At 44.8% G+C, this 27,050-nt stretch overlaps 1 protein-coding gene across 8 annotated transcripts in view; it reads right to left on the bottom strand.

Annotated features, from left to right (window-relative positions):
* The window catches only part of STXBP5L (syntaxin binding protein 5L), a 504,619-nt gene that overhangs the window by 176,715 nt on the left and 300,854 nt on the right, over positions 1–27,050 (bottom strand). For all 8 annotated transcript variants that reach the window (XM_082247637.1, XM_082247640.1, XM_082247638.1 and 5 more), the window contains exons 10-11: positions 13,887–14,041; positions 9,194–9,266 (exon numbers count right to left, since the gene is read on the bottom strand). In XM_082247637.1, coding sequence (XP_082103763.1) covers positions 9,194–9,266; positions 13,887–14,041 — 228 coding nt within the window. The remainder of the gene's footprint in view (positions 1–9,193; positions 9,267–13,886; positions 14,042–27,050) is intronic.

The raw sequence follows: 27,050 nt of genomic DNA, 5'->3' as shown, positions 1-27,050 counted from the left end.
TTTTTTCTTGCTAGATTTTGAAGGCTTGTATTTCATGGACTTCAACTAAAACAATGTATATATGTATTTACACACAGTGTACGGTGAATGTAATATTTTGTTATTAGAGAGTTGATAGAAGGCTATCAGCTGACCCAGCGAGGAGGTGAAGATAGAGAATAGGAGAGGTCCAAGAACAGAACTGTGACCAACTCACTCAGGACAGGGGCTTTTGGAGGGGACTGCAGGGTGGCCTCTTGTCTACTGAGCCCTGGTTTGTAAGGGAGAATTGCTCTTTGTGGGGTGCATGCTGGGGGGACCCTTGGAGTAATGTTACTTTGGATTCAAGTCCACATCTCCCCAAGACACACAGACTCTGGCACTCTAGGCCTAGGATCCAAGTTAAAGGCCTAGTTGCCTATTGCCAATAGGGGACTGCTCCGCATTGTCAGACTCATGGTAGATGCTAATGTCATCAGCTCAACCACCTGTTTTCCACACATTGCTGATTGTTGTGATTAACTCACCTATTGTCTACAGTGGGGGTGAGTTTACACTTATCATAATGTGTATTGTACTTCATGGCCATAGAAGGCTATCAGCTGACCCAGGGAGGAAGTGAAGATAGAGAATAGGAGAGGTCCAAGAACAGAACTGTGACCAACTCTCTCAGGACAGAGGCTTTTGGAGGGGACTGCAGGCTAGCCTCTTGCCTACTGACTATGGGCCCTGGCTTGTAGGGGGAACACTGCTCTTTGTGGGGTGTTAGCTGAGGGGAACCCTTGGAGTAATGTTACTTTGGATTCAAGTCCACATCTCCCCAAGACACACAGACTCTGGCACTCTAGGCCTAGGATCCATGTTAAAGGCCTAGATGCCTATTGCCAATAGGGGACTGCTCCGCACAGTCAGACTCATGGTAGATGCTAATGTCATCAGCTCAACCACCTGTTTTCCACATATTGTTGATTGTTGTGATTAACTCACCTATTGTCTACAGTGGGGGTGTGTTTACACTTATAATAATGTGTATTGTACTTCATGACCTTGATGATGGCAAGTCTGCTAGTTAATTAACTAACTTAATGTAGCACTGCCCCCTTGGGAGCTGCTGAGAACGGATTCCCCTGGGTTACCCTTAGCAACAACTTGTAAATTCTTAGCACTTTTAGGTCCTTGGCTCAGTCGTGTGTACAGTCCAGGGGATTTGTTTTTTTGTATTTTATTTGAACTTGGATGGGAGAAGGGATGAGTGGGATACTCCAACTTGATAACTGTGCACAATCTTGAGGACCTATATCTGTATTGAATGCGGCAAGGCCGCTGCTTCACCCTGCCACTGAGATGAAATGTTGAAAGGCGAACTATGCGGTATATTGCTCTTCAGGGTCTAACTTGGCACCCCCTTTCTTGCTGACTGTGTGTGCTAACCTTCTGTCCACTGACCTCACTGGAGTGGTCTCCTTCCTGGGCAGACCCCTAGCAAGCCCCCTGGTACTCACGAACACTGTTTTTCCCAAGTAGCTCTTCCTTCAGCTCCACTGTCAGTTTCCTTAGGACTTCTCTGGCTCAGCTCCACACCTGGTTCACTAGGAGGCCGACTGCCTGTGACCACCTTCCTCTCTGACAGGAGAGACAGCCGTCACCCTCCTCCTGGGACCTGTTTTCCCGCCCAAAGACACCCTGCCTCATGTGCTCTCAGCTTTTATGGTCAATCCCAGGATGCACTGCGGTGGTGCCCTCCCACTGAGACTTCCACAAAAGCCTGTGTATCACTGACCAGGTTTCCTCCACTGTCCAACAGGCCTCCCTATTGGATGCAGTGGGGACACTCCCTCAGACCAGATGAATACACACTGAGCAGGCCTAACTAAAAATCAGGCTCCCCTGATAAGCAGATGGAGCAAAACAAATGCTTTTACCAAGCACCTGTCTAGGAGGGTGCTACATCAATTACCCCACAAAAAGCAGTGTTCCCTCACAAGCCAGGGCCCATAATCAGTAGGCAAGGGACTAGCCTGCAGTCCACTCCAAAAGCCACTGTCCTGAGTGAGTTGGTCACAGTTCTGTTCTTGGACCTCTCATACCTTGGGGGACCCCGATGGAGAAAGGAAGAGGAGAGGAGGAAGTAAAGTTGTAAGTGGTGCTGAAGGTGTGGAAGGATAGGTAGGATGAGAACCAACGAAGAGCACACCAAGACCAATGTCTTCATTAAAATACATACAGGTAAATGAAACTACTCATTATTCATAGAAAAACAAAAACAACCCGCTTCCCCCCAGGGGGAGATAAAGCATCTATATATAATATATCAATAGTCACGATATTCACTTCAATATCTAGTATCTCATCTTTTTCCCCGGGGAGGGGGGGGGGGGTTCCTATTTTGTTTTCGTATGAATGAGTGGTTTTAATGTTGTAATTCAAATTTTAATGTTTAATGTATTTTAATAATAAAGTGAAGTTTGTTACTTGCACATCTGGACCGGACTCAATAGGTGTTAAAGGTTTTCTTTTAACCACTTAAGCCCCGGAAGATTTTACCCCCTTCCTGACCAGGGCCTATTTTGCGATTCGGCACTGTGTGATTTTAACGGACAATTGCGCGGTTGTGTGACGCTGTACCCAAATGAAATTGATGTCCTTTTTTTCCCACAAACAGAGCTTTCTTTTGGTGGTATTTGATCACCTGTGCGATTTTTTGATCATGCGCTATAAATAAAAAAAGAGCGACAATTTTGCAAAAATAACAATATTTTTCACATTTTTTTATATGAAATTCACCCAAAAAAAATGTAAAAATCAAAATGTTTTAACATTTTAGGCCAATTTGTTTTCTACTACATATGTTTGGTAAAAAAAAGTCGCAAAAAACGTATTTTGATTGGTTTGCGCAAAAGTTATTGCATTTACTAACTAAGGCAAAGATGTTTGTAATTTTTAGTGTTTTTTTTTTCTAACGAGTAATGGCGGCGATCTGCGATTTTTTTTTGCGGGACTGCGACATTGCGGCGGACAGATCGGACCCTTGAATGACATTTTTTACACTTTTGGGGGTACCAGTGACATTACTACAGTAATCAGTGCTATACATATGCACTGTTACTGTAAAAATGACACTGGGAGGGAAGGGGTTAACTTTATTGGAGAGGGAGGGGTTAAGTGTGTCCCTAGGGGCGTGCTTCTAACTGTGATTGGATGTGGCTGTGTGTGTAACAGCAGAGATCAACGGTCCTACATAGCAGGACCGTATGATCTGTGCTTTTACACAGGGAAGAATGACAGGCGGCTTTGTTTACATTAGCCGCCTGCCTTTCTCCCTCTCCACCCGACGATCGCGAGTGACCAGCGGACCCAATCACAGCCGCGAGCTGCTTAGGGAACGAGTGGGGGCGCACGCTCGCCCCCCTACCGGTACGTAGGGTTGCCACCTCGTCCCTTTAAAGCAGGACACACATTAATTACACAGGTTCTGTGGCAGATAAAGGTGGTAATTAAACTCACTTAGTGCCTTATGTGCATTATATCAGCCTCAGATCCCGTGTAATTAATATGTGTCCTGGATTAAAGGGATGAGGTGGCAACCCTACCGGAATGCCACTTTGCCTGGGAGGGGCTGACCGCCGCCGTATATAGTCGGGCGGAGGTTGGCAAGTGGTTAATAAGTGCATATAGAGATGGTTATGATCCCTTGGTAGCCTCTTAATGGAGGAATTGTTAACCTTTTAGGAATCAAATGATTTACCCCAGGGTTGCTCAGAACGTATTACTTGGGTTTGGTAGCCCATTGTTTTTCCCTTTTTTTTTATTTATTTTTTTATTTACTTCTTCAGATTACCCCCCTCCTCTTGTGCTGATCACAGAACCCAATGTCTAGGCTTTTAATCACATCATCTATTCTCAAGAGGAGGATCAGCCAAACTAAACTCTAATCTTTCCATCAGCAGAGCTCATGTGACCACATGTCTAGGCTTTGATCAACACTTGAGGGAACCCTGAGAAGCATTTTAAACAGAAAAAGTAAGTATTTGGGTTTTCCTCCCTGTCTTAATTTTTTTGGGGATAAAGTAGGGAAGAGACAGAACTCCAGACAGGTTTCTATTGTTGTGATACTTCAAATCAAACCCTATATACAGTAACCCAGGGCTCCCCCGAAGGGAGGCCCGTATGAGAGGAGAAAAACCTGGCCAAAAGACCACATACCCTCCTCCCAAGACTTTCAGGGCAAGTCCAAGGACCTACACCCTACTAGTCTGGGGTGAGTAAAGTGCATACGTGCTTAAAAATGGCAAGTGAAAAAAAAGGGAAGGAGGAAGTAGGTAAGTGGTGCAAAGGTGCCAATGTGTTAGACCAGCCTTTTTCAACCAGGGTGCCCAGGCACCCTGGGGTGCTTTGAAGCTTCTTCAGGGGGTGCCTTGGCAAAATGCCTAAAAATCAAAAATTGTATACAAGCCAGCAAGTGGATAAAGTCTTTTAGTTACACAAAGCCACAGGTTTTCATTATGCACCATTACGACTTTCTAGACACTGGCATCCTAACAACCAATGATGTCATGAGTTGATAAGGACGATGTCTGTCGCCTCCTCTGCCTCTCTCCCTCACTGGGGAGGACTGGGCCAGGGGGCAGGGGGGTAATTGCCCCCTGGGCCACTCTGATGTCCTGTAAAAAGGCTGCACTGCTTCTGCCACAGACACGCCTAAAGGATTCCTGGTAAAGAGAAGTAAAAAGTCCCCACCACTGACCTGCTGAGTGCGGGTTGGAGACAAGGACAGGGCACAGGCATTCCTCCCCAGCATAGATGGTTTAAACTGTCTGAGCAGAGGCCGGTGCAATGCACCACTGGAGACTCTCCGACCCTGGCCTGCCCAAACCGAGCTGTCCCAGCTCCCCCCCCCGGCCGCCCCCTGCTGGCCAGGTTGGGAACCCGGATTCAGCCGGTGAGTAGAGAGTACCTAGAGCAGGGCTTCAGCCAGGAATGGGGGTCAGGAGGAGGACGTGAAGAGGGAGAGTGGGAGGGGGCCTGGGTCGCTGCACCATGGGCCTCTGGTTTTACTTGCCCCCCTGGGCCGAAAGTTGCCAGTCTGCCCCTGCTCCCTCAGCACTGGGGTCACATAAGCTGACTGATGAAGAGAAATTGAGGGAGAAGAGAAACATTGGAATACTAGTCAGTATCAGTGTGCAAAAGTGTTTTTGCTTTGGAAGAAAAAAAATCACCTCCAACGTTGGGTGTCCTACCTGTATGAATGTTGCTGCGTTATGTAAAACTATTAGAATTATTTTTTACATTTTAGAATGGGGTACCTCGAGATTGTCCATAACTCTTGACTGGAAACAGGATGAGAAACACTATGCTAGACAATAGTGGGCCTTCCGGCCAGAATAAATACATTTCTCCAGTACCAGTCAAAAGGCCCTGAAGACAGGTGAGAAAAGAGCGTGCAAAGGTGCAGTGACCATGGTGCCAAAAAAAACTCATAGCCAGCTCCCCCACCCAGAGAATTTATGGCACCCCTAGACTGCCATCCTAGAGGCACGTACACCATGGGCCCTGGCCAGACCAGTGCAGCACCATCCTTACCAGGAAGGCATTACAACTTAGGGCCCTTTCACACTATGAGTCCGTCAAATGGACTCAGTTTTTCTCAGCGGGGGATCGATCCGCCGATCCCACGCTGAGCAGGAGGATGACAGCTGTTCTCAGTGCTGTGTGCGGAGATACAGCTGTCAGTTCCCCATACATCTCTATGGGGGAATCGGATGGGAACGGACCGCCGGTCTTTTCTCATCCGATCTGCTGGACGGATGGAAAATAGGGTTTCCATCTGTCCAGATTTAACGGATCGGATGTCAGAGGACATGTCTCCGCTGACATCCGATGCCCCATAGGGATGCATGGGGGGACCGCTCAGATCCGCAAAAAAAACTGACAGGCGGATCTGAACGGTCCTCCTGTGTGAAAGGGGCCTGAGGTAGCTTAGGGAGACCCTTGCCTTCAACCGGGCACAAGCCTGGTGAATCAGGCCAGAATCAACCTAGGAGAAAAAAGGCCCTCCCCCCCGTTCCCACCTTATTACATCAGGCTGGACAGTAGACATAGAGGGCATCCCATTCTCTCTCCCAAAAACCGATAAGAACAGATACTACACTTATTCTTGGCCAAAAGGCGGAGAAGCGATCATACTAGATTTGTGATAGTCCTCTAGTACAAAAAAAAAAGTTGTTACATCGTTTACTGAAACATTGGTACTATTTTTCAGTTTTTGTAAACTCTGCTGCTGATTATTGACATTAGCATTCATAAAACTTTATTGTTCCTGCCAATGACACGGAAGGTCTGCCCAGGCACTCCTCACTCTTGATGTCTTTCACCCAGAAGGGGCTTAGTCGTGGAGATGAAGGGAAAGCATTGGGAAAACCTATTTATGCAGGCTGTCTCCTGATGAAGTGGGCGCTGCTCCACGAAACGCGTAGAGACTACAGTCTGACATTTTGTATATATGTTACTTTCAGTAATATGTGTATACTGTGCTTGTTTTTCATGACATATGTAGTGTCTACTTTGTTCGATTTTAATCTTTATATGGAATAAATTGTGTATTTTTTTAACATACAAATGTCTACTTCATTTGGTACAACCTTTTAAAAGTCCAATGGGCAAAATATTTTCTTTGGCTCGTCTATTTATGCAGTACACACAAATCAATGTGTACTGACCTTTATTAATGCGTACTAGTCTTAAACGATAAGTTCAACTTTTTAGGCAGAATTTCCCTTTTCAAACAAAATAGAAGTGTTTTCCAATGCCATTTCTAGCCCAGCCACCCCAATGTGATTTTCACTCACTTATCTCATTCACAGGAGGTTCAAAATCTTGCCAGTTTATTTGAATTTTTAAAATTATTTTCAGATTCCATCACTTCCTGTAGATCAGTGGTCCTCAACTCCGGGCCCATTAAGAGGCCAGATTTTAAGTATTACCTTGGGGAGATGCAGACTAGAGTACTGCAATCACTGAGCAGCAAATCAGATCACCTGTGATGTAATTTAGATGTCTTGCAAACCTGGCCTGTTAGTGGGCCCTGAGGACCGGAGTTGAGGAACACTGCTTCATGGGTGTCCAACCTGCAGCCCTCCAGCTGTTGCAAAACTACAAGTCCCATCATGCCTCTGCCTTTGGGAGTCGTGCTTGCAACTGTTAGCCTTGCAATGCCTCAAGGGACTGGCCTTGCAATGCTTTATGGGACTTTTAGTTCTGCATCAGTTGGAGGGCCGCAGGTTGGACACCTATTATGTAGATTGTCTCTCAGCATTCACTGCCTGTAGGCCATCTCCCAGAAGCATTCACTTCCTTGTTGCATCACAGAAGAGGGCGTGATAGGGTGTGTTCACTACTCTGGACCACACCTCCCTCATTACAATACCACCTTCCACCCACTTCCTATACAATCTGATTGTACCAATCTCCCATCAGCTTGGTAGTACAAGGGCCTGCCTGATTTGATACAAATTGATTAGATTGGTCAGGCGGGTCTACCTATGGGTCTACCATTCTGGTAAATGGAAATTGTACAGAGGGTGTACAATCAGATTGCATAGTCTATTGCCATCTTTATACAAGTATATAGGAGGGAGTGGACGGAGACACTCAGTTGTCAGGCCTCGTTCACATCTCCCCATAGTGAAAACTCACATTCCTACATGTGTTTTTTTTTTTTGGGGGTGTTTTGGAGCATTTCAGTCATCACGTACAACAATCGTACCAGAATTGTTTTTTGGAGTGGAGCGTGGTGCATTACCGCAGTTTTTGATGCGTTTGCTACACTTGGGGTGCCTTTAGCATGTAATGACACCACAAACATAATGCACATTTGCAGCGTTTCTGAAACGCATGGCAAAAGCGAGCATTTTTAGTGCTGTTTGCTATGCATTTGGAAACATACAGATGTGAATGGAGCCTCATCATTCTTGTATAAACGCGTATATATTACTTTCAGGCTCCATTCACACCTAGAGTAGTGGGAGCGCATGTTTTTTGGCCTGTTTTTCCTGTGATACACATAGGGCAGCCCATTGATTTTAATGGGCTGCACTACACGTGGAAAAGTAGCTCATGGGACATTTTAGCGTGGTGCGAGTTGCACGTTTTTTTTTTTTTACTGTGAGTTTTGCTACGTTTGTAACCCATTTTTTTTTTCCATGTTGCAAAATGTGTGTTTTAGGTGGTTTTAGGTGTATAACAACATGTAGTGAAAAAATGTAGCCCATAAAAAAGTCCACAATCTGCCACCACACTAGTAGCGCTAAAACACCCTATATCAGATGAAAATTCAAAAATAAAATAGTCCACCACGTGAATGTAAGTGACACCATTGTAATAGTTAGAGATATTCTAATAACTGATCCTTCCACCACACCTTGTGATTTTGCTCTCCCCTTCAGCATACAAACTCACCAGAGGGTGATGTATAAGGGCTTTGGATGTAAACCTCGGATGTTACTTGTCCACCTCCAACATCAGATTAATGCTTCTATATTTTTAAGTGCAGGCTCAGACAGAGTCAGACAAATAATGCTCCTGATGATGTCATATTGACGAAACGCGTAGAGCGTCATTGTGTTACTTCCGCAAACTTCCGGTCTTTGGAACGCATTGCGTTTCGGAAGTGCTTCATCCTACTTGCATGGCCGCCGAAGAGAAGACCCGATCAAAGCTGCATTCGGCTCTGATCGGGTCTCCATGTAAAAAACCCAGAAGTCATGACATCACTTCCGGGTACTCGGCGGCAAATTCAAACAAATGCGAGCATTCAAAACAGCCAAACTTGGCGTTTTACATGCTTTTAAGTGCAGAGGAGAGGTTTGGGGTCTTTTAGACCCCCAGATCCCTCCACCAGAGTACCTGGAAAATATCGGTCAATATCGACCGATACGCGATGATCAAAATATCGGCATCGGCAATAAAAAAACGATATTGGTCGATCACTAATAGAAACTATATAATTCCTGACAAATGTAGCAATAGTATAATGCATAGTAATTATAAATAATCTGTAAATGTTTATTATTAATTTTTATGTATTATTTATTAGATTTATTCTTATCATTATGTTTATTAATATTATTTTTATGTTTATTATGTTTATGTACTGTCAATACAATTTCATTGATGGCTACCTGACAGGATAACATGGGAAATGCAATGGGCATCTTACTTGCTTTGTGTGAGATCGACCACGATAAGGTCCCTCTCCATCAACACAGCCACGGCGTACGGTTCCTGGAATTCTAAGAGCAGAGACAAGTTAATTGAGTTTCCCGTTCTCTCTGTAATCAGAATTAAACTAATAAGGAAGAGAAATGACACAATTTCAGATCTTTTCTTTTCTTGCACATTATCACAGATGCCCCCCGGATCTGATGTTCTGGGGTTTGGCAAATGTTGGGGAGATAAACTGCCTACTGATTTCTTATACAGTACTTTTTAGTGTCTCTGGCACTGAGATTCTATAATTGAGTCATCAGGTCTACACTTCTGTAATAGCCAACAGGAGGGGGTCCCACTTTCCCTGAGAACACCCTGCTCTTCTAAGGAAATATTAACAGAGCTTAGGACTATGTCCGAAAAAATGAATGGGTCTCCAAACCCAGCAATTACAGTGCTGTGAAAAAGTATTTTCCCACTTCCTGAGTTTTCCTTTCTTTGCATATATGTCACACCTAAATGATTCAGATCATCAAAAATTTTAATATTACATAAAGATAACCCAAGTAAATACAAAATGCAGTTTTTAAAGGAATGATTTCATTTATTAGGGAAAAAAGCGGTTCGAACCTGCCTGGCCCTATGTAAAAAAAAAATCCCCTCATCATGAATGAACTTGGATTAACCACAGTTTTTGGAAAGCTGAGTTAAATTTCACTTGTCATACCCAGGCCTGATTACTGCCAGACCTGTTGAATCAAGACGCTAAAAGATCTAAAAAAGCAACACATCATGCCTCCATCTAAAGAAATTCAAGAACAGATGAGAAACAAAGTAATTGCCATGTTTCAGTCTGGAAAAGGTTACAAAGCCATTTCTAAGGCTTTGAGACTCCAGTGAACCATGGTGAAAGCCATTATCCACAAATGGAGAAAACTTGGAACAGTGGTGAACCTTCCCAGGAGTGGCCGGCCTACCAAAATTACTCCAAGAGCACAACTACGACTCATCCAGGAGGTCGTAAAAGAACCCAGAACAACATCACTTGCCTCAGGTAAGGTCAGTGTTCACAATTCACCAATAAGAAAGAGACTGGGCAAAAATGGCATCCATGGGAGAGTTTCAAATGCCAAAGCAACTGGTATCAGTCTGAAAAGGGTTACAAAGTCATTTCTAAGGCTTTGAGACTCCAGTGAAACACGGTGAGAGGCATTATCCTCAAATGGAAAAAGCTTGGAACAGTGGTGAACCGAGTGGCCAGCCTACCAAAATTATTTCAAGAGCACAACGACGACTCATCCAGGAGGTCGTAAAAGAACCCAGAACAACATCACTTGCCTCAGGTAAGGTCAGTGTTCATAATTCACCAATAAGAAAGAGACTGGGCAAAAATGGCATCCATGGGAGAGTTTCAAATGCCAAAGCCACTGGTATCAGTCTGGAAAGGGTTATAAAGTCATTTCTAAGGCTTTGAGACTCCAGCGAACCACGGTGAGAGCCATTATCCACAAATGGATAAAACTTGGAACAGTGGTGAACCTTCCCAGGAGTGGCCAGCCTACCAAAATGATTTCAAGAGCACAACGACGACTCATCCAGGAGGTCGTAAAAGAACCCAGAACAACATCACTTGCCTCAGGTAAGGTCAGTATTCATGATTCACCAATAAGAAAGAGACTGGACAAAAATGGCATCCATGGGAGAGTTTCAAATGCCAAAGCCACTGGTATCAGTCTGAAAAGGTTTACAAAGTAATTTCTAAGGCTTTGAGACTCCAGCGAACCACGGTGAGAGCCATTATCCACAAATGGAGAAAAATTGAAACAGTGGTGAACCTTCCCAATAGTGGTCGGCCTACCAAAATTACTCCAAGAGCACAACAACGACTCATCCAGGAGGTCGTAAAAGAACCCAGAACAACATCACTTGCCTCAGGTAAGGTCAGTGTTCATGATTCACCAATAAGAAAGAGACTGGGCAAAAATGGCGCCCATGGCAGAGTTTCAAAGGCCAAAGAGACTGCTGACCAAAAATAACACAAAGGCTTGTCTCACATTTGCCAAAAAAACATCTTGATTATCCCCAAGACATTCGGGCAAATATTCTGTGGACTGAGGAGACAAAAGTTGAACTTTTCGGAAGGTGTGCGTCCTGTTACTTCTGGCATAAAACTAACACCGCATTTCATAAAAGAACATCATACTAAGAGTAACACATGGTGGTGGTAGTGTGATGGTCTGGAGCTGGGCAACTTGCCATCATTGATGGAACCATGAATTCTGCGCTCTACCAGAGAATGTCCGGCCATCAGTTCCTGACCTCAAGCTCAAGCGCACTAGGGTTACGCAGCAGGACAATGATCCGAAACCCACCAGCAAGTCCACCTCTGAATGGCTCAAAAAAACAAAGCAAAATGAAGGTTTTGGAGAGGCCTAGTCAAAGTTCGGACTTAAATCCGATTGAGGTGCTGTGGCATGACCTTAAACAGGCCATTCTTGCTGGGAAACCCTCCAATGTGGCTGAAATAAAAAATTCTGCAAAGAAGAGTGAGCCAAGATTTGTCCACAGCGATGTGAAAGACTCATTGCCAGTTATCGAAAGACGCTTGATTGCAGTTGTTGCCGCCAAGGGTGGCACAATCAGTTATTGGGTTTAGGGGGCAATTACTTTTTCACATAGGGCCAGGCAGGTTTGGACAGCTTTTTTCTCTTAAAAAATAAAATCATCATTTTAAAACAGCATTTATCTTTTTGTAATATTAGGATTTTTTGATTATCTGAATCATTTAAGTGAGACAAATATGCAAAAAAAAAAAAAAATCAGGAAGGGAGTAAATACTTTTTCACAGCACTGTACATTGCTGGGAAGGGGTGCAAGGAAAGCTGAGCTGCTAAGTCACTGCTTGGAGGGGGAGTAGGGGAGCTGCACTACTAAACAACTGCTGGGAGGGGGAGCCAAGCTTCTGTGTCACTGCTTGGGAGGAGAAAAGGGTCAGAGTGCTGGCATCACAGTCAATTACAGTATAGCTTGGATTTTATTGGCCAGGCATAGGGCTATTTGAAGCTGAAACGCGTTGACTTTCTGTGCTATATACACCACTATTTGATTAAACCCAAGCTATACTATGATTTATCGTAGTGTCGGCTATCTCAGTATTTCCAGTGCATTGAGCACTGATAATTAAGCTGTAGAGGAAATCTGGGGAGGTAGAAGTGCTGCACTTTTGCTTTTTGGGGGCAGAGTGCTGAGCTGCTAGTAACTGCTGGGAGAGGGAGCACAGGGGGGCTGAGCTGTTTACTCCCTGCTTGGAGGGGGGGGTGAACTGCTGATTTACTGCCGGGAAGGGAAGCAGAGCTACTAAGTCTCTGCTCGGAGATGGGGAATAACAGTGTTGAGCTACACTAATGCATGGAGGAGGGAGCAAGAGGGAGTGATCTGCTCAGTGGTTGCTGGCAGGGGGAAGCAGGAAAGCTGCAGACACTGCTCCACAGTGCCTGCAGCTACAGAGGTCAGTGAGGGCTTGGCTGTTCTTCTCCTATGGATCACAAGAGTGCAGTTCATTCTGCACTCCTGTGACCCATTTTTAGCAGACAGTGGGCTGAAGCCTGCTGTCGGCTGACATCACAGAACTAGCCCAGGCTCGGGCAAGATCATGACCATATGGTTGGGATCGCCCACATGCCTGAACCGGCACCTGGATCAGCCTCTCAGCAAGACGCTGAGAGCCAGAGCCGGCCGCTCCCACCTCCTCCACAGCCCAGCGCTCCTGAGAGTGCGAGGGGGCAGAGCAGAGAGCCGGTGACTGACAGTCACCGGCTCTCTACTAAGGGAGCTGTGAGAACTGAGCAATCAGTGGCGTTTGATCGCTTGGTTCTCAGTGTTAGAGCCAGCAGAGAACAGATGCAGCATCGGACCAATGCTACATCCACCTAGGTAAGTATGATTAAACGAAAAAAAAATAAAATAAAATGATTGCCATTCTTCTCTTTTAAATCTCATTTACTGCTTGCTAAAGAACAGAAAATAGTAAGGTCTATGAGTCATGTCTGACTCTCTTCCACAATACAGTGCAGGGAGCCTGAACAGCCAATCACCAGGCTCAAGTAGGGGGCTGGTATTAACGTTTTAGCCATCTGTAAAGTTCAACCAGCTCAGCCTTGGTCATACACAGGACTTTTTTGTCTTCCTTCCCACAGGCAAAGAGAGCGTCAAGGGAACAAAGGAAAAATAAGTATAAGGCATCAGGGCCTATTATTTACAGGTAATTGCTCTATGAGCGATTACATGTGAGCGGCCATGATTAGCTGCAGGAGCTGTCAGCCTTATATTGCTTTCAATGGTGCTACCTGAGCTATTCGCCCGGAACACTTGCTGGGTCTCTCGCATGTAATCGCTAATGGCCCTATTGGCAACTGTGAATGAGGCCTAAGTAGTGTGGAGGATGGGCATTCATGTGGACCTGTCACTTTGCTGTTCAGGAGCAAAGCACAGGTAGACTTTATGCCAGCCCACACCCAAAGATAGATTTTGATTAAAGTAAAAATTAAATGGATTGTTTCGGTAAGTTTGAGGTGCACCTAGGGCCTCCATTGTCTGTTGCACTACAGAGACGCATGTTAGGTAGACCTCCACACTGCGTTACCATTGTTTACATCTAATGAATGCAGAATAATTTCACAGCAAAACCATCTCTCTTCTCTTACCATTTGAATAGGGTGTTTCACAAAGGGTTAAAAAGTCCACAATTGGGTGATCCATCTCTAAGACGGTGATGGCCTTTCCGTGCATGATGGTCAGACTCGGTCTTCTACTGGCTTTATCGTAGGACAAGCCTCCGGAGAATATGATGAACGGCTCGCTACAAGACAAGTCAAACACAAGGCAGCTGTTTATACACACGGACAGACAGAGAGAGTGCGTGATAATAATGTGAAAAGCCTCGGGGCCTTGTGTAATGAATCCCGGGATAAGCTATTGTTCCCATACATGCAATCTTGTTAGCATCTTCCAACCACATAATAATATTTTTAATCTCTTTCCAAGGTCAACAGATTGACGTGTTTAATGCAGCAGTCATAACCCCGAGCAGTATGTAGGAGCATGTATGCGTACACATGTTCAGCTCTGCAATAGAAACCAGAGGCTAAATAGAAACTTCAGGACCCCAGTGCAAGAAACCATGAAACCTTCGAGCCTTGGGCACTTCCCACTTATCCCGGGCCATTTACTTCCATTTCGGGGCTCTTTATTACCGTTCCCGCAGCGGGACCCTTTCACATGTTCTACAACGGCCCCCTTCCTGCCGCCTTGGGGCCTACGGTGATGGAATTCCAGGGCCCGGTTGCAAGTGGGACCTTTGTGACCCTGGTAGTTCCGCCACTGTTGTCAGTTGGCCTGTGAATGGTGTCAGTCAGTAGAGCAGTGGACGTGGTCTGTAGGGCAGTGGTCTTCATCATTAGGGCAGTTGACAGGGTCAGATGGGCAGTGGATAAGGTCATTAGGGTAGTGGAAGGGGTACATTTCCCATTCATTCACAAGCTGAAGCATAGTAAACACAGTGTACCATGCTTCAGGTATGAATAGACACAGGAGTGTTCTGTAGCGATCACTCATTCAGAAACTAGAAGGGGCCGTAAAATTATATTATTACCGGCCCTTTCCTCTGCTCTCAATCCTGGCACATCCCCTGCAGCAGCAGTGGGAGAGGGGAGGGGAGATGCCAGGAGCACTGCGGGGGGAGGGGGGGGGGTACTAGGGGAGCACACAGGCTAGATCTGCTCAACCTCCTCCTTATGTACCCCTATGTTCGCCCACAAATACACAGCGTGCAGCTAATCCTGTGGCTGTGAAGAGGTTGTGTGGGCAGGAATTTTGAAGTAGTGCACACAATGTCACTGCCTGAGACTCTGGAGAACAACCAGCTTCGGGTGAGTGAACTCTCCCCTCTCTCCCTTCCTTCCATGTACCATAGTGATCCTTCCTGCCTTCTATGTGCCATAATGATCTTTTCTGCCTTCCATGTGCCATAGTGATCCTTCCTGCCTTCCATGTGCCATAATGACCCTTCCTTCCACATGCCTTAGTGATCCCTTTTGCCTTTCATGTGCCATAGTGATCCTTCCTGCCCTCCATGTGCCATAGTGATCCTTCCTGCCTTCCACGTGCCATAGTGATGCTTCCTGCCTTCCACATGCCATAATTGTTCTTCCTGCCTTCTATGTGCCATAGTGGTATATCCTGCATTCCAAGTGCCATAGCGATCCTTTCTGCCTTCCATGTGCCATGGTGATCCTTCCTGCCTTCCATGTGCCATAGTGATCCTTCCTGCCTTCCATGTGCCATAGTGATCCTTCCTGCCTTCTATGTGCCATAGTGATCCTTCCTGCCTTCCATGTGCCATGATCCTTCCTGCCTTCCATATGCCATAGGGATCCTTCTGTTCTGCTTTACATATACCGTAGTGATCCCTCATTCCTTTCTTCCACAAACCATAATGATCCTTCCTTCCATATAACAGTGATTCTCCCTCTCTCCAATCCCTCTACCTAAGGTTTGTTTCACACTGGAGACTCCAGCTTGTGGTACAGCAATCAAACCATATTTACCATAGGTACAAGGAAGCCCAGGTTTAACCATGGCCCTTAAGTCCCACCCACTTTTTGGTCACCATCTCCCTGAAATGTCCTTCATTCTCAAGTTCAAAAGTTGGAAGGTATGTATATGTAAGACACACAGTACAGTAAAATCATGAATGGCTCACAGTGCAGAACCCACTTTCATTCTAGTTTGCTGTTTAGGGAATTATGGGAAGATAATATAAAGACAAATTATAAAGACACATTGCAGTAATTTACACTATAAGTATTGTAGAGAATATTTCATGTATTAATGAATACGAAACATGGCTAAAGGCTGTTTTTTATATTTGCCTGGAGCTCTAATTTGTCAGAAAAAAAAAAAAAAAAGATTTCTAAGTCCAGTGAAAGACTGTGAATCCTGTGCATCCAGATGGCTCTGTATCTCCCAGTGTCAGACCATGATTTGCAGACAGGGAGACTATGAGGACGATATATTACATTTATGGGCCGATGGGTATGGGAAGCAGTGAACGATGGCTTATCTGCGATCAGCAAACTGTACATGAATCATACATTAGGAACATAATAAGGCCGCTGTGTGAATAATGGTTCGCTGTACAGGTATTAATCACTATTATGTTGCACATTAACCTGAGCTGGTAAGATTGCCATACACAAAACCATTATTCACGCCTGCATGTGATTGAGAGTCTCCAACGTGTGAAAAGGAGTTCTGATACACAGAGGTGTCGCTTATGTGCAGGAGAGGAACTGAATTTGAACACGGTTCATGCTCTGTGCAAGAACCCAAGTGAACCTGTGCTTTGCCCATGTGGCGAAAAACAGGTTTACTTAAAGTGGTTCTAAACTAAGCCTTAAAAGAGAATTACAGCCAAAGCTTGTTTGGTTGTACTTCTCTTATGGAGAAGCCCGCTGTCAGCTAATGTTACAGAGCTGGTCCAGACTTGGGAAAAATCTCAACAATGAAGTCGGGATCCACCCACATGCCTGGACAAGCACCTGGCTCAGCCTCTCAGCGAGCCGCTGAGAGCCTGGGCCGGCAGCTCCCACCCCCTCCACAGCCCAGCGCTCCAGTGAGCGCGGAGGGGGGGGGGGCAGAGCAAAGAGCCAGTGACTTACAGTCACCAGCGTTCTGCTCAGGTAGCCCTGAGAAACGAGCGATCGGTGGTGTTTAATTGCTCTGCTCTTGGTGTTAGAGCCGGCAGGGAACAGATGCAGCATCCACCTAGGTAAGTTTGATTCCTATGAATAAGTCATATATGATGAAACGCGTCAGGCCATTTTTTCCTGCCTGTAATCACTCTATTTACTACTGTGTTTCCCCAAAAATAAGCCCGGGTCTTATGTTAATTTTGGCACCAAAAGACACAGTAGGGCATTTTCGAGGTAGGTCTTATCTGTAATGTGCTGTCTTCTCCCTCCCTGCCTGTCAGGAATTCCCTGTGTGAACCGAGTAAAAGTGGTCTAAAATCCTAGCATCCACTCTATTACTGTGTTATATAATCTCCAGTGTGTTTCTGTAATATAATTGTGTGAAATACCTTCGGTACAGCGCTGCTCGGCGCTCAGCTGATCTCCCGCTCTGCTCTCCTTCTCTTCTCCCCCGCTCTACTCTCCTTCTCTTCTCCCCCCGCTGACAGCTGGGGGTCACAGAAGCGCCAGCAGAGGGAGGAGAGAGCTGAGATACATTAATGTGTGCGATACCGACAGCGGCCAGCAGACGGAGGAGAGAGCTGAGATACACGAATGTGCGCGATATTGACAGCGGCCAGCAGAGGGAGGAGAGAGCCGAGATACAGGAATGTGTGTGATACCAACAGCGTCCAGCAGACGGAGAAGAGAGCTGAGATACAGGAATGTGCGCGATACTGACAGCAGCCAGCAGAGGGAGGAGAGAGAGCCGAGATACAGGAATGTGTGCTTCCGTGACCCGCTCTGAACACTGCAGAGGGGAGGAGCTGAGATCAACTGCTGACCGCTATAAGAAGAGAAGGAGAGCAGAGAGGGAGATCAGCTGAACGCCGAACGGTGCTGTACCGAAGGTATTTCACACCTATTAGATTACAGAAACACACACTGGACATTATATAAAACAGTAATAGAGGGGATGCTAGGATTTTACAAAACACTAAACTGGGGCTTATTTTCAGGGTAGGGCTTATCTTGCAGCCCTCCCCGAAAATAACAGTAGGTCTTAATTTCAGGGTAAGTCTTATTTTCGGTGAAACACGGTACAAGCTGGTTACCGGCAGACGTCTGTAAGTGTTTTTGACCATTTTAATACATTTTATTGAAGCAGTTTTACACTATGTATGTGGACTCTGGCTTGTTTTTATATATCAGTTTGCTGCTGGGAGACAAAGCCATCACAACCCAGAAGTATATGGACACAGCTTGATTTACCATCCCTTGCGATTGGACTACTTTCTTCTATGAGGATCATATGGCCTGGTTGCCCCATTTACTATAAGGTACCTGGGTCCATATTTTCTGGTGAGCGCATATACCTTCTATGTTGGTGCTGGGTTCTTTCTCACTGACAATCATGGAAATCTGAACACTTCAGCTTCACATTTGGTTTTCCAGTATTCTTTCCATCATTGTATGAACTATGTACTCACTTATGGTTGTATGAATGCGCGTTTATGTTATTGATTTTCACAGTTATATGCACAATTTACTGAATGCATATTGATTGAGCGCTGCACTTTTTTTCATGTGAAGTATGATTCTCAAAAAAAAAAAAAAGCCATACTTCTCTTTTAAGGTTTTTCAACCTGAATGCATTGTATGCATTAACCTCTTGGCCCTGGCCCTTCCAAACCCTAAAGGATTTAGGATCTTGGGAGGTGGGGCGGGGTTTATGATCAAATGACCGCCGTCATTGGCTGTCACAACGGTCACATGATCAAAAAGCTACCGATCACAAGTAGCAATCAGGAGCTTTCTGTTAGCCTCGGCACAGCTCTTGGCACAGCTGTATTTACACGAATTCACGCAAATATGCGTCCGCTCGGCCCCAAGAGACCACATATTTGCATGCGGCTGGCGTCAAGGAATTAAGTTAAAAAACCTTCTGTACTGCAGGATCCCCCCAGCCCCTCCCCCCGTCCTATACTTACTCAAGCCCGAACCCGATCCAGCGATGTGCACAAGAGCAGCGGATCTCGCCTCTGTCTCATTCCTCACTGGGCAGATTGATAGCAATGGGAGTCATTGGCTCCCGCTGCTGTCAATCAAATGCTGTGACGGGAGCGGGGACGAGCCACCAAGTCTGTGCCAATAGAAGCAGACAGGGTGACTCAGGAACGAGCACACACAAGTGCCCTTATAGCAAATGGATTGCTATGGGGGAACTTGCTGAAGAGGAGGAGCCAGGGGTGTCGGCACGTGACCCTAGAAGAGGAGAATTGGGGCTGCTCTGTGCAAAACCATTACATAGTGCAGGTAAGGCCCCTTTCACACTTTTGGGAGTACCAGTGACATTACTACAGTAATCAGTGCTATACATATGCACTGTTACTGTAAAGGAAGGGGTTAACTTTACTGGTGATCAAGGGGTTAAGTGTGTCCCTAGGGGCGTGATTCTAACTGTTAGGGGGCGTGGCTTGTGAAGTAATCACAGAGACATACGATCCTACATAGCAGGATCGCATAGCCTCTGTCATTACTTCAGGGAGAATGACAGACGGCTGTGTTTACATCGTGAGTGGCCGGCGGCGGTACGCTACCGCCCCAACTTGGCAGCGGGGACCCCGATGCACGGGGCAGGCGGCTTCGATTGCCGCCTGACATCCCCGATCGCTCCCCATTGAGAGAGAAGGACGGTCAGCTATTGTACACACAGACGACCGTTCTTCTCTCTGGAATGATCACAGAGCGCCTGTGATCAATCTATATAGAACCACAGGTCTCTGTGATCATTACAAACCCCCCCCCCCCCACACAAAGTTAGAATCACTCCCCTAGGCTTACATTTAGCCCCTTGATCACCCACTGTGTTAACCCCTTCCCTAACAGTGTCATTATTACAGTAACAGTGCATATTTTTAGCACTGATTACTGTAGTAATATCACTGGTCCCTTCAAAAGTGTAAAAAAATGTCAGTTAGGGGTCCGATCTGTCCGCTGCAATGTCTCAGTCCCGCTATAAATCGCAGTTCACTGCCATTACTACTAGTAAAAAAAAAACAATAAAAATGACATAAATCTTTCCCCTAGTTTGTAGACGCGATAACTTTTGCGCAAACCAATCAAAATATGCTTATTGCAATTTTTTTTTTATCAAAAATATGTAGCAGAAAACAAATTGGCCTAAAATGTTAAAAAAAAAATGATTTTGCTACGTAGCAGAATGTGAAAAGTATTGTTCTTTTTTTCAGAGTTGTCGCTCTTTCTTTGTTTACAGCGCAAAAAATAAAATTGCAGAGGTGATCAAATACCACCAAAAGAAAGCTCTATTCGTGGTAGAAAAAAAAAAAGGACACAAATTTTATTTGGGTTCCACGTCGCACGACCGCGCAATTTTCTGTTAAAGTAACGAAGTGCCGAATCGCAAAAAATGGCCTGGTCATTAAGGGGGCAAATCCTTCCGGTCCAGAAGTGGTTAAACAGAGGCCAAGATGCCAGCTTCCTTGGCTGAAAACAATAGGAGGGTTTACTTCCGCTTTAAAAGTAATTGAGGACATTTTTTCTAAAGCCCCGTACACACCTACTGATCGTCGGCCAAACGATCGGCCGTCTTTTGTCCAGGGCTGTCCTGTCCGCTGAAAAGTGCAAAAGACTGCACACGAATTTTGTCGGCCAACAACAGCCGACTGCAGAAGTGATGTCATGTGATGGTTAACTTTCCGTGTGTTTTTTCTTCTCTGAGCATGCCCAGTCTTGCAAATCTGCTGATTGTCGGCCGAAATCTGTACTGACTGGCGAACAATCGGCCGTTCTGTTGTCAGCCTACAAAAATTTTAATGCCTGCACGACAGATTCTGTTCGGCCGAAAATGCGCTGTCGGCTGTCGGAAGAATCATACTAACAAGCCTACAATCGGCCGATCGGTCGGCGGCCGAATATTTGCGGCCGACAATCGGTACGTGTGTACGGGGCTTTACAGGGCCACAGAATGACAGAGATTCTTGCCTTTCCCCAATCAATTCAAAGCAGATTTATACCTTTGGGCTGAAGTTGTGCTTTCAACAGCTTCCAAGTGGCCAGACTCAGGTGCTGGTGAATTAAAAAGTCCAATGACTGAAGGGAGACACATGCTGGTGGCTAATGGGATTACACGCTGACAACAAGCACAATGCCACCAACAGGTAAAATAGGTGAAACAACAGGTTCCTGACAGCCAGGTAAGGTGTTGAGGGGCTCAGACATTTTAACAGGGAGCAGCTGCCAACCCAGGCGGGATAAAGGAAGTCAGAGGTGATACAGATGTAAAAAAGCTGTACATAGGACGAGTGTTCTCATACTGACACCACAGACAAGAATCAGGCCAACTCTCTCTATGGAACAAGGTAGCTCTGGAAAAAGGCCATATTTTGGCATTTGAAATATGTCAGAAATTTCCATAATTCACATCAAATTGATTTATGAATAACATATTTCAAAAAGACAAAAGGTCTTTCTTGTTTTAGAAGACATGAATCATAGCACATTTGTGGTGCGGCGTCCCTCGGAGGTTTTGCTAAGGCACGTTTGCAGGTTCAGAATGCTATTATGCTTATGAGGAATGGGGTGAAGCAGAGCTCTGAAGAGCTCAAACACAGATGGAAAAAAAAGCTTTTCTACACAACAAAGGCTTTCTTTGGACCCTAGAAAAAGGTTTTGCAAGTGTTTGATCTCCCTAAGCACAGGCAAAGCCTGCCGTCCATTGTAGATCTTTTTGAAGTGCTCTACAAATACCGCATAGCGGAGCCACTCTAACCTTCTCTTTCAGAGAATAAATTCATTCTAAATCCTTCAGATGTGAGGGCAGTGTGCCTATGCTGTGTCCGAGATAAAATAACATCACCAGACCTCCAGTAGGCACGTGCGGGGTCCATTTATGAGGACTGGGAGCTGACGGAGAGAAGGACTAAAACTCCAGGTCGGTTTATATTTTGCAGAAAAACAGGACATCTTGAGCATGTAGGCTTTACTTAATCACAGACTGAATGTCCTACAAGACTGAGGTACCCGCATTTTATATTTCGCAGATGCGATAAAATAAAAAAATAGAGAGCTCCACTGTAATCAGAGGGGCGCTGTTTATACCCAAGGAGATACAGGGATTCAAGAGGAAAATGATCCTTGTAGCATACAGTATTTAATAAAGATTCAAAAAGGAGTCTGATGTGTTTCAGGGATCTGCAATCCTTCTTCATGGGCTGAAGGATAAGTGCACTTTGAAAGAAAGTGGATTTATCCTTTTTGCCCCTACCCCTGACTTAACCACCTGCCGCCTGCTAGCATTTACTGCTAGTGAGCAGCACAGCCAGGCACCAAGAGGTAGATAAAATATATATCACCATAGTGAATGAACCAATAAATAAATACATCTTCATTTAAATGATAGAAAATACATAAAAATTATGAAGTCCATGTATAGATCCCACACGTGAACTGGTCACTCTGCATTGAAAGGGGGCACGCTGTTCACTCTGCATTGAAAGGGGGCACGCTGGTCACTCTGCATTGAAGGGGGCACGCTGGTCACGCTGCATTGAAAACGGGCACGATGATTTCTCTACATTGAAAGGGGCACACTGATCTCTCTGCATTGAAGGGGGCACGCTGGTCACTCTACATTGAAGGGGGCACGCTGGTCACACTGCATTGAAAAGGCGCACAATGATCTGTCTACATTGAAGGGGGCACGCTGATCTCTCTACATTGAAAGGGTCACACTGATCTCTCTGCATTGAAGGGGGCACGCTGGTCACTCTGCATTGCAGGGGGCACGCTGGTCACTCTGCATTGAAAGGGGGCATACTGGTCACTGCACTGAAAGGGGGCACATTGGTCACTCTGCATTGAAGGGGGCACGCTGGTCACTCTGCATTGAAGGGGGCACGCTGGTCACTCTGCATTGAAGGGGTCACACTATACCTTGATTACTGAAGGCCCCTTTCACATTTTTGTGACCTCAAAGTCACACAATTTTTTACCGCGTTTTTTGCCGCAAAGCAATGCCTATTACATTTTTCTGTTTGCGCCCCCAAAAAAATTTTGAGCACCAGCCGCCACTGATATATATATATATATATATATATATATATATATATATATATATAAATAGCGTATTCAAAGCTCCAGTGTTGCCATATAGGGAGGGAAAGGAAAGAACACTCTTATGGTGCAGTATTTCAAATCATTTATTTAAAAAAGCTTATATTGCACCTACATCAAAGAAGACTGGTTTTAGCATATGTTGTAAAGGAATTGCCGGTTTGTGCTCCACCTGTGTTCCAGCTCACCGGAAATTATGTAGCTCAAACACCACCCAACACCGTTTCGTCAGCCTACGCCTGACGCCCTGAACCCCTGAGGACATCAGATGTAGGTTGACAAAACGGCGTTGGGTGGTGTTTGAGATATGTCATTTCCGGTCGGCTGGAACGCAGGTGGAGCGCAAACCAGCGATTCCTATACAATACATGCTGATCCCTGTCTTCTTTTATGTAAGTGCAATACAATCTTCTTTTTTAAATAAATTATGTTAAATACTGCACCATGAGAGTGTTTTTGCCTCTCCCTCTCTATATGGCAACACTGAAGCTTTGAATACGCTATTTATTTATATATATCGAATGGATGACAGCAGCGTTTTGAATTTCTTCCTTTGACCTCCTCTATGACATCTTGAATTCTCATATGTGTAATTGGACTCCCTGCAACAGGGGCCAATTAAAGCGGGATACACACTGTACAATTTTCTTTAGATTTTTTTCCTTCAGAATAAAGGGCCATACGCACTATAAGATTTTCTGAAGACTTTTTCATTCAGATTTACCTTTTCTATGTAGTGCAAGGGCCTGCCAGATTGCATACAAATTGGAAGTGTTTAGGTTTGACCTCATATTATCTGATTTTGGTACATCTAAAGGAAAAAGTCTTCAGAAAATCTTATAGTGTGTATTGCCCATTACCAAAACCATATAATATGAGGTCAGACCTAAACACTTTCAATTTGTATCCAATCAGGCAGGCCCTTGCACTACATAGGTAAATCCAATGGAAATCTACCAACAAAAGTTGTATAGTGTGTATGCAGCTTAAGTCTGGTGAGTGCATAGTGTGTCTGCATGCTGGTGGAGAGAAGAACCTTTCCTATACTCACTGAGGACATTATTCACGTGTGGGATCTATACATGGACTGTATTTTCTATCATTTAAATGAAGATGTATTTATTTATTTGTTTATTCCCTATTGTTTATTCAATATGGTGATATGTATTTTATGATATAAGAGTGCGGTTCCTCTGTTTCTTTTCACATAGGTGTTTTTTTACACTTTACAACACACAGCTCTTTATTGTAATTTATTAGTTTCTAAGTTATTGATTTCTGCGGGTTTGAAACGTATTGGTTCCTATATTTTCTTTTACCAGGACATAGATGCCCCTCCTATTTAAACTTTCCAGGCTGTCCAAGTCACATGATTTGATAAGGAGCCACGCCCAAAACGCATTGTCATAAATACAGCCTGCTGACAGCCTTCCATCTGCTCTACTACCGCATCTGGGTTCCATCCTAAACCTCGTTGTGGTGGGTCGGTCTGACATCGCTCCATGTTGGTGACGTCACATCCAGAACCAGCGCACTTCCAGACTAGACCAGCTGCACCATCCAGTGGTTTGGAGTCCTCTGCCCATTCCATTGGGGGCCTCTCCACATCACTGACCCTTACGGGTTCAACAAGTGGTCTGTTGTCCCTTCCATTGGGTGGATGCCCATGCGACATCTGACGCCTACACACCTTTTGGCCGCCCCCAGCCCCAGCCCTGATATACCTGAGTCAGCCAGCCAAGGTTTGGGTGAGATCAAAGTTCATAATCAAGCATGATGTTTATTATTGATTGTCTGTCAGCCATATTTTAACCCTTTCCATTCTTGGAATCCATTGACTATGATTTCCAAATAAATCTTTTAATCCCAAACTGTGGAATAGACATTGTAATGACTTTTCTGAGGTATGCCTCAAGTGGTTTGTAGCCATCACTCCTCAGTGCTGAATTAAGAGGAATCTTTTGTTGTTTGTACGTCGCGGTGTACTTCCTGGTTGAGAGGCAGGCATGTGCGTTCTCAATGCTAGTCTGTGCTATGATTGGACACAGCACATGTTTGCCAGCAGGTTCCAGCCAATCATTTTGGCTGTATACCTGCTGATTGGCTGTGACCAATCATAGCATAGATCTGTGTGTTTGTAAACATAGGATCTGGATGAATTTCTCCCTGCCGTTCAGAAATGGAAGCAAGGTGAGAAACTCAACCAGATCAGTGAGTGAAAGCAGCACACATACACTTGTTAGGTACACAGGTAACCCCATGATTGCGCCTGCCACCCAGCCAGCGCTATTAGTACAGTATACAGTATTATCACTGATCACTATTAGTGTCACTATTGACGTCAGTGTCAGTTAGTGTCCCTCCCAGCCAGTGCCAGTTTGCACCAGATTGCCCACCACACGATCACAGTCACACTATTAGTATAACACAGGTGCTGTGGTGTTAACCCTTCCCTTGAGCATATCGCTCTTACGTCCTTGGCTGACATTTCCGAATGCCGCCTTTCAATTTGGTCTGTTTTCTGCTCTTGACTCCATGTGTGCAGCCTTCATGGGCCTCCACTCACACAGGCAGTAATTTTTTCTGAACATTTGATGATACATTTGTCTGTTAGTAACCTATTTACCAGTATTCACTTATGTGTTTACACTATGTATCTTTTTGGCATATGTAAGTTAATTTGTATATTATATAAACCTATTTCAGCAGTTGTACCCCCTGAAAGAGCTCAATTTGTGAAACGCGTTGGGACAATACACGTCCCCACAACCTATAAGATATAATATGTTGTTTCAGCATTACTTGTATCTTTTGTAATCATTATATTATACTTGGGGAAGGTGTTTAGAGATTTTGCTAAACCTTATCGGACTCATTTAAATATGAATTTTATTCTGGGTTTAATAACCCATTTTTAATGTTTCATGCAATAAAACTTATGTTTTTATACACATGTTGTTTATGTGTTTTTTTTCTTAAGGGTGATATAGATGCACATTAACCATTTGACCTCCAGAAGATTTACCTCCCCCTTCATGACCAAACCATTTTTTGTGATACGGCACTGCGTTACTTTAAGTGATAATTGCGTGATCGTGTCGCCCAACGCTGTACCCAAAAAAATATTTTTGTCCTTTTTTCCCCACAAATATGATTTCTTTTGGTGGTATTTGATCACCTCTGTGTTTTTTTTTTTTGAGCTATAAACAAAAAAAGACCAACAATTTAATATAATTTTAAATAAAAAAACTAAACTTTTTACTTTCTGCTATAAAACATATCCAGTAAATAATAAAAAAAATCGAATTTCTTCATCAATTTAAGCCAATATGTATTCTGCTACATATTTTTGGCAAAAAAAAATCCCAATAAGCGTATATTGATTGTTTTGCGCAATGGCGGTGATCAACAACTTATAGCAGGACTGCGATATTATGGCGCACAAGCGGACACTGACACATTGTGGGCACCAGTGACACTAATACAGTGATCCGTGTTAAAAATATGCACTGTCACTGTACTAATGACTTTGGCTGGGAAGGTGTTAATCATCAGGGATGATCAAAGGGTTAACTGTATACCTAGCCAGCGTGTTTGTGTGTTGTGGGGAGGTGCTTTTACTAGGGGAAGGTATAGATCAATGTGCCTGCTTTGCAGAAACACAGGATCTGTACCTTCTCTACTGGCAGAACAGCGATCTGCCTTGTTTACATAGTTCTGGCTCTCTGCCTAATGACTGGCGGGTGCCGGCAGGTATGGAGTCTGTGGTACCCGCAGATCAGCTCTCGTCACAGCGGGAGCGGGTCGACGGCAGTGTGCATGTGTGCCCCAGACCTGGAAGTGTCTGATCAGGTACTAGGTACATGATCTGGCGCAGCAGTGCCCCCTTGCCGCAGTATAAGTGCGTTATACTGGCAGCATGTGGTTAAAAGTCCTGTTTACTCAACTTTTTTGTCAGATCTCACTAGAGATGTTCATTTGGTTCAAGTCTAGGCTCTGGCT

Source organism: Pelophylax lessonae, assembly GCF_965119305.1.
Source record: "Pelophylax lessonae genome assembly, chromosome: 2".
In the NCBI taxonomy this organism is placed as follows: domain Eukaryota; kingdom Metazoa; phylum Chordata; class Amphibia; order Anura; family Ranidae; genus Pelophylax; species Pelophylax lessonae.
Note: the sequence above shows the minus strand (reverse complement) of the source record. Positions and strands in the feature narration are given on the sequence as shown.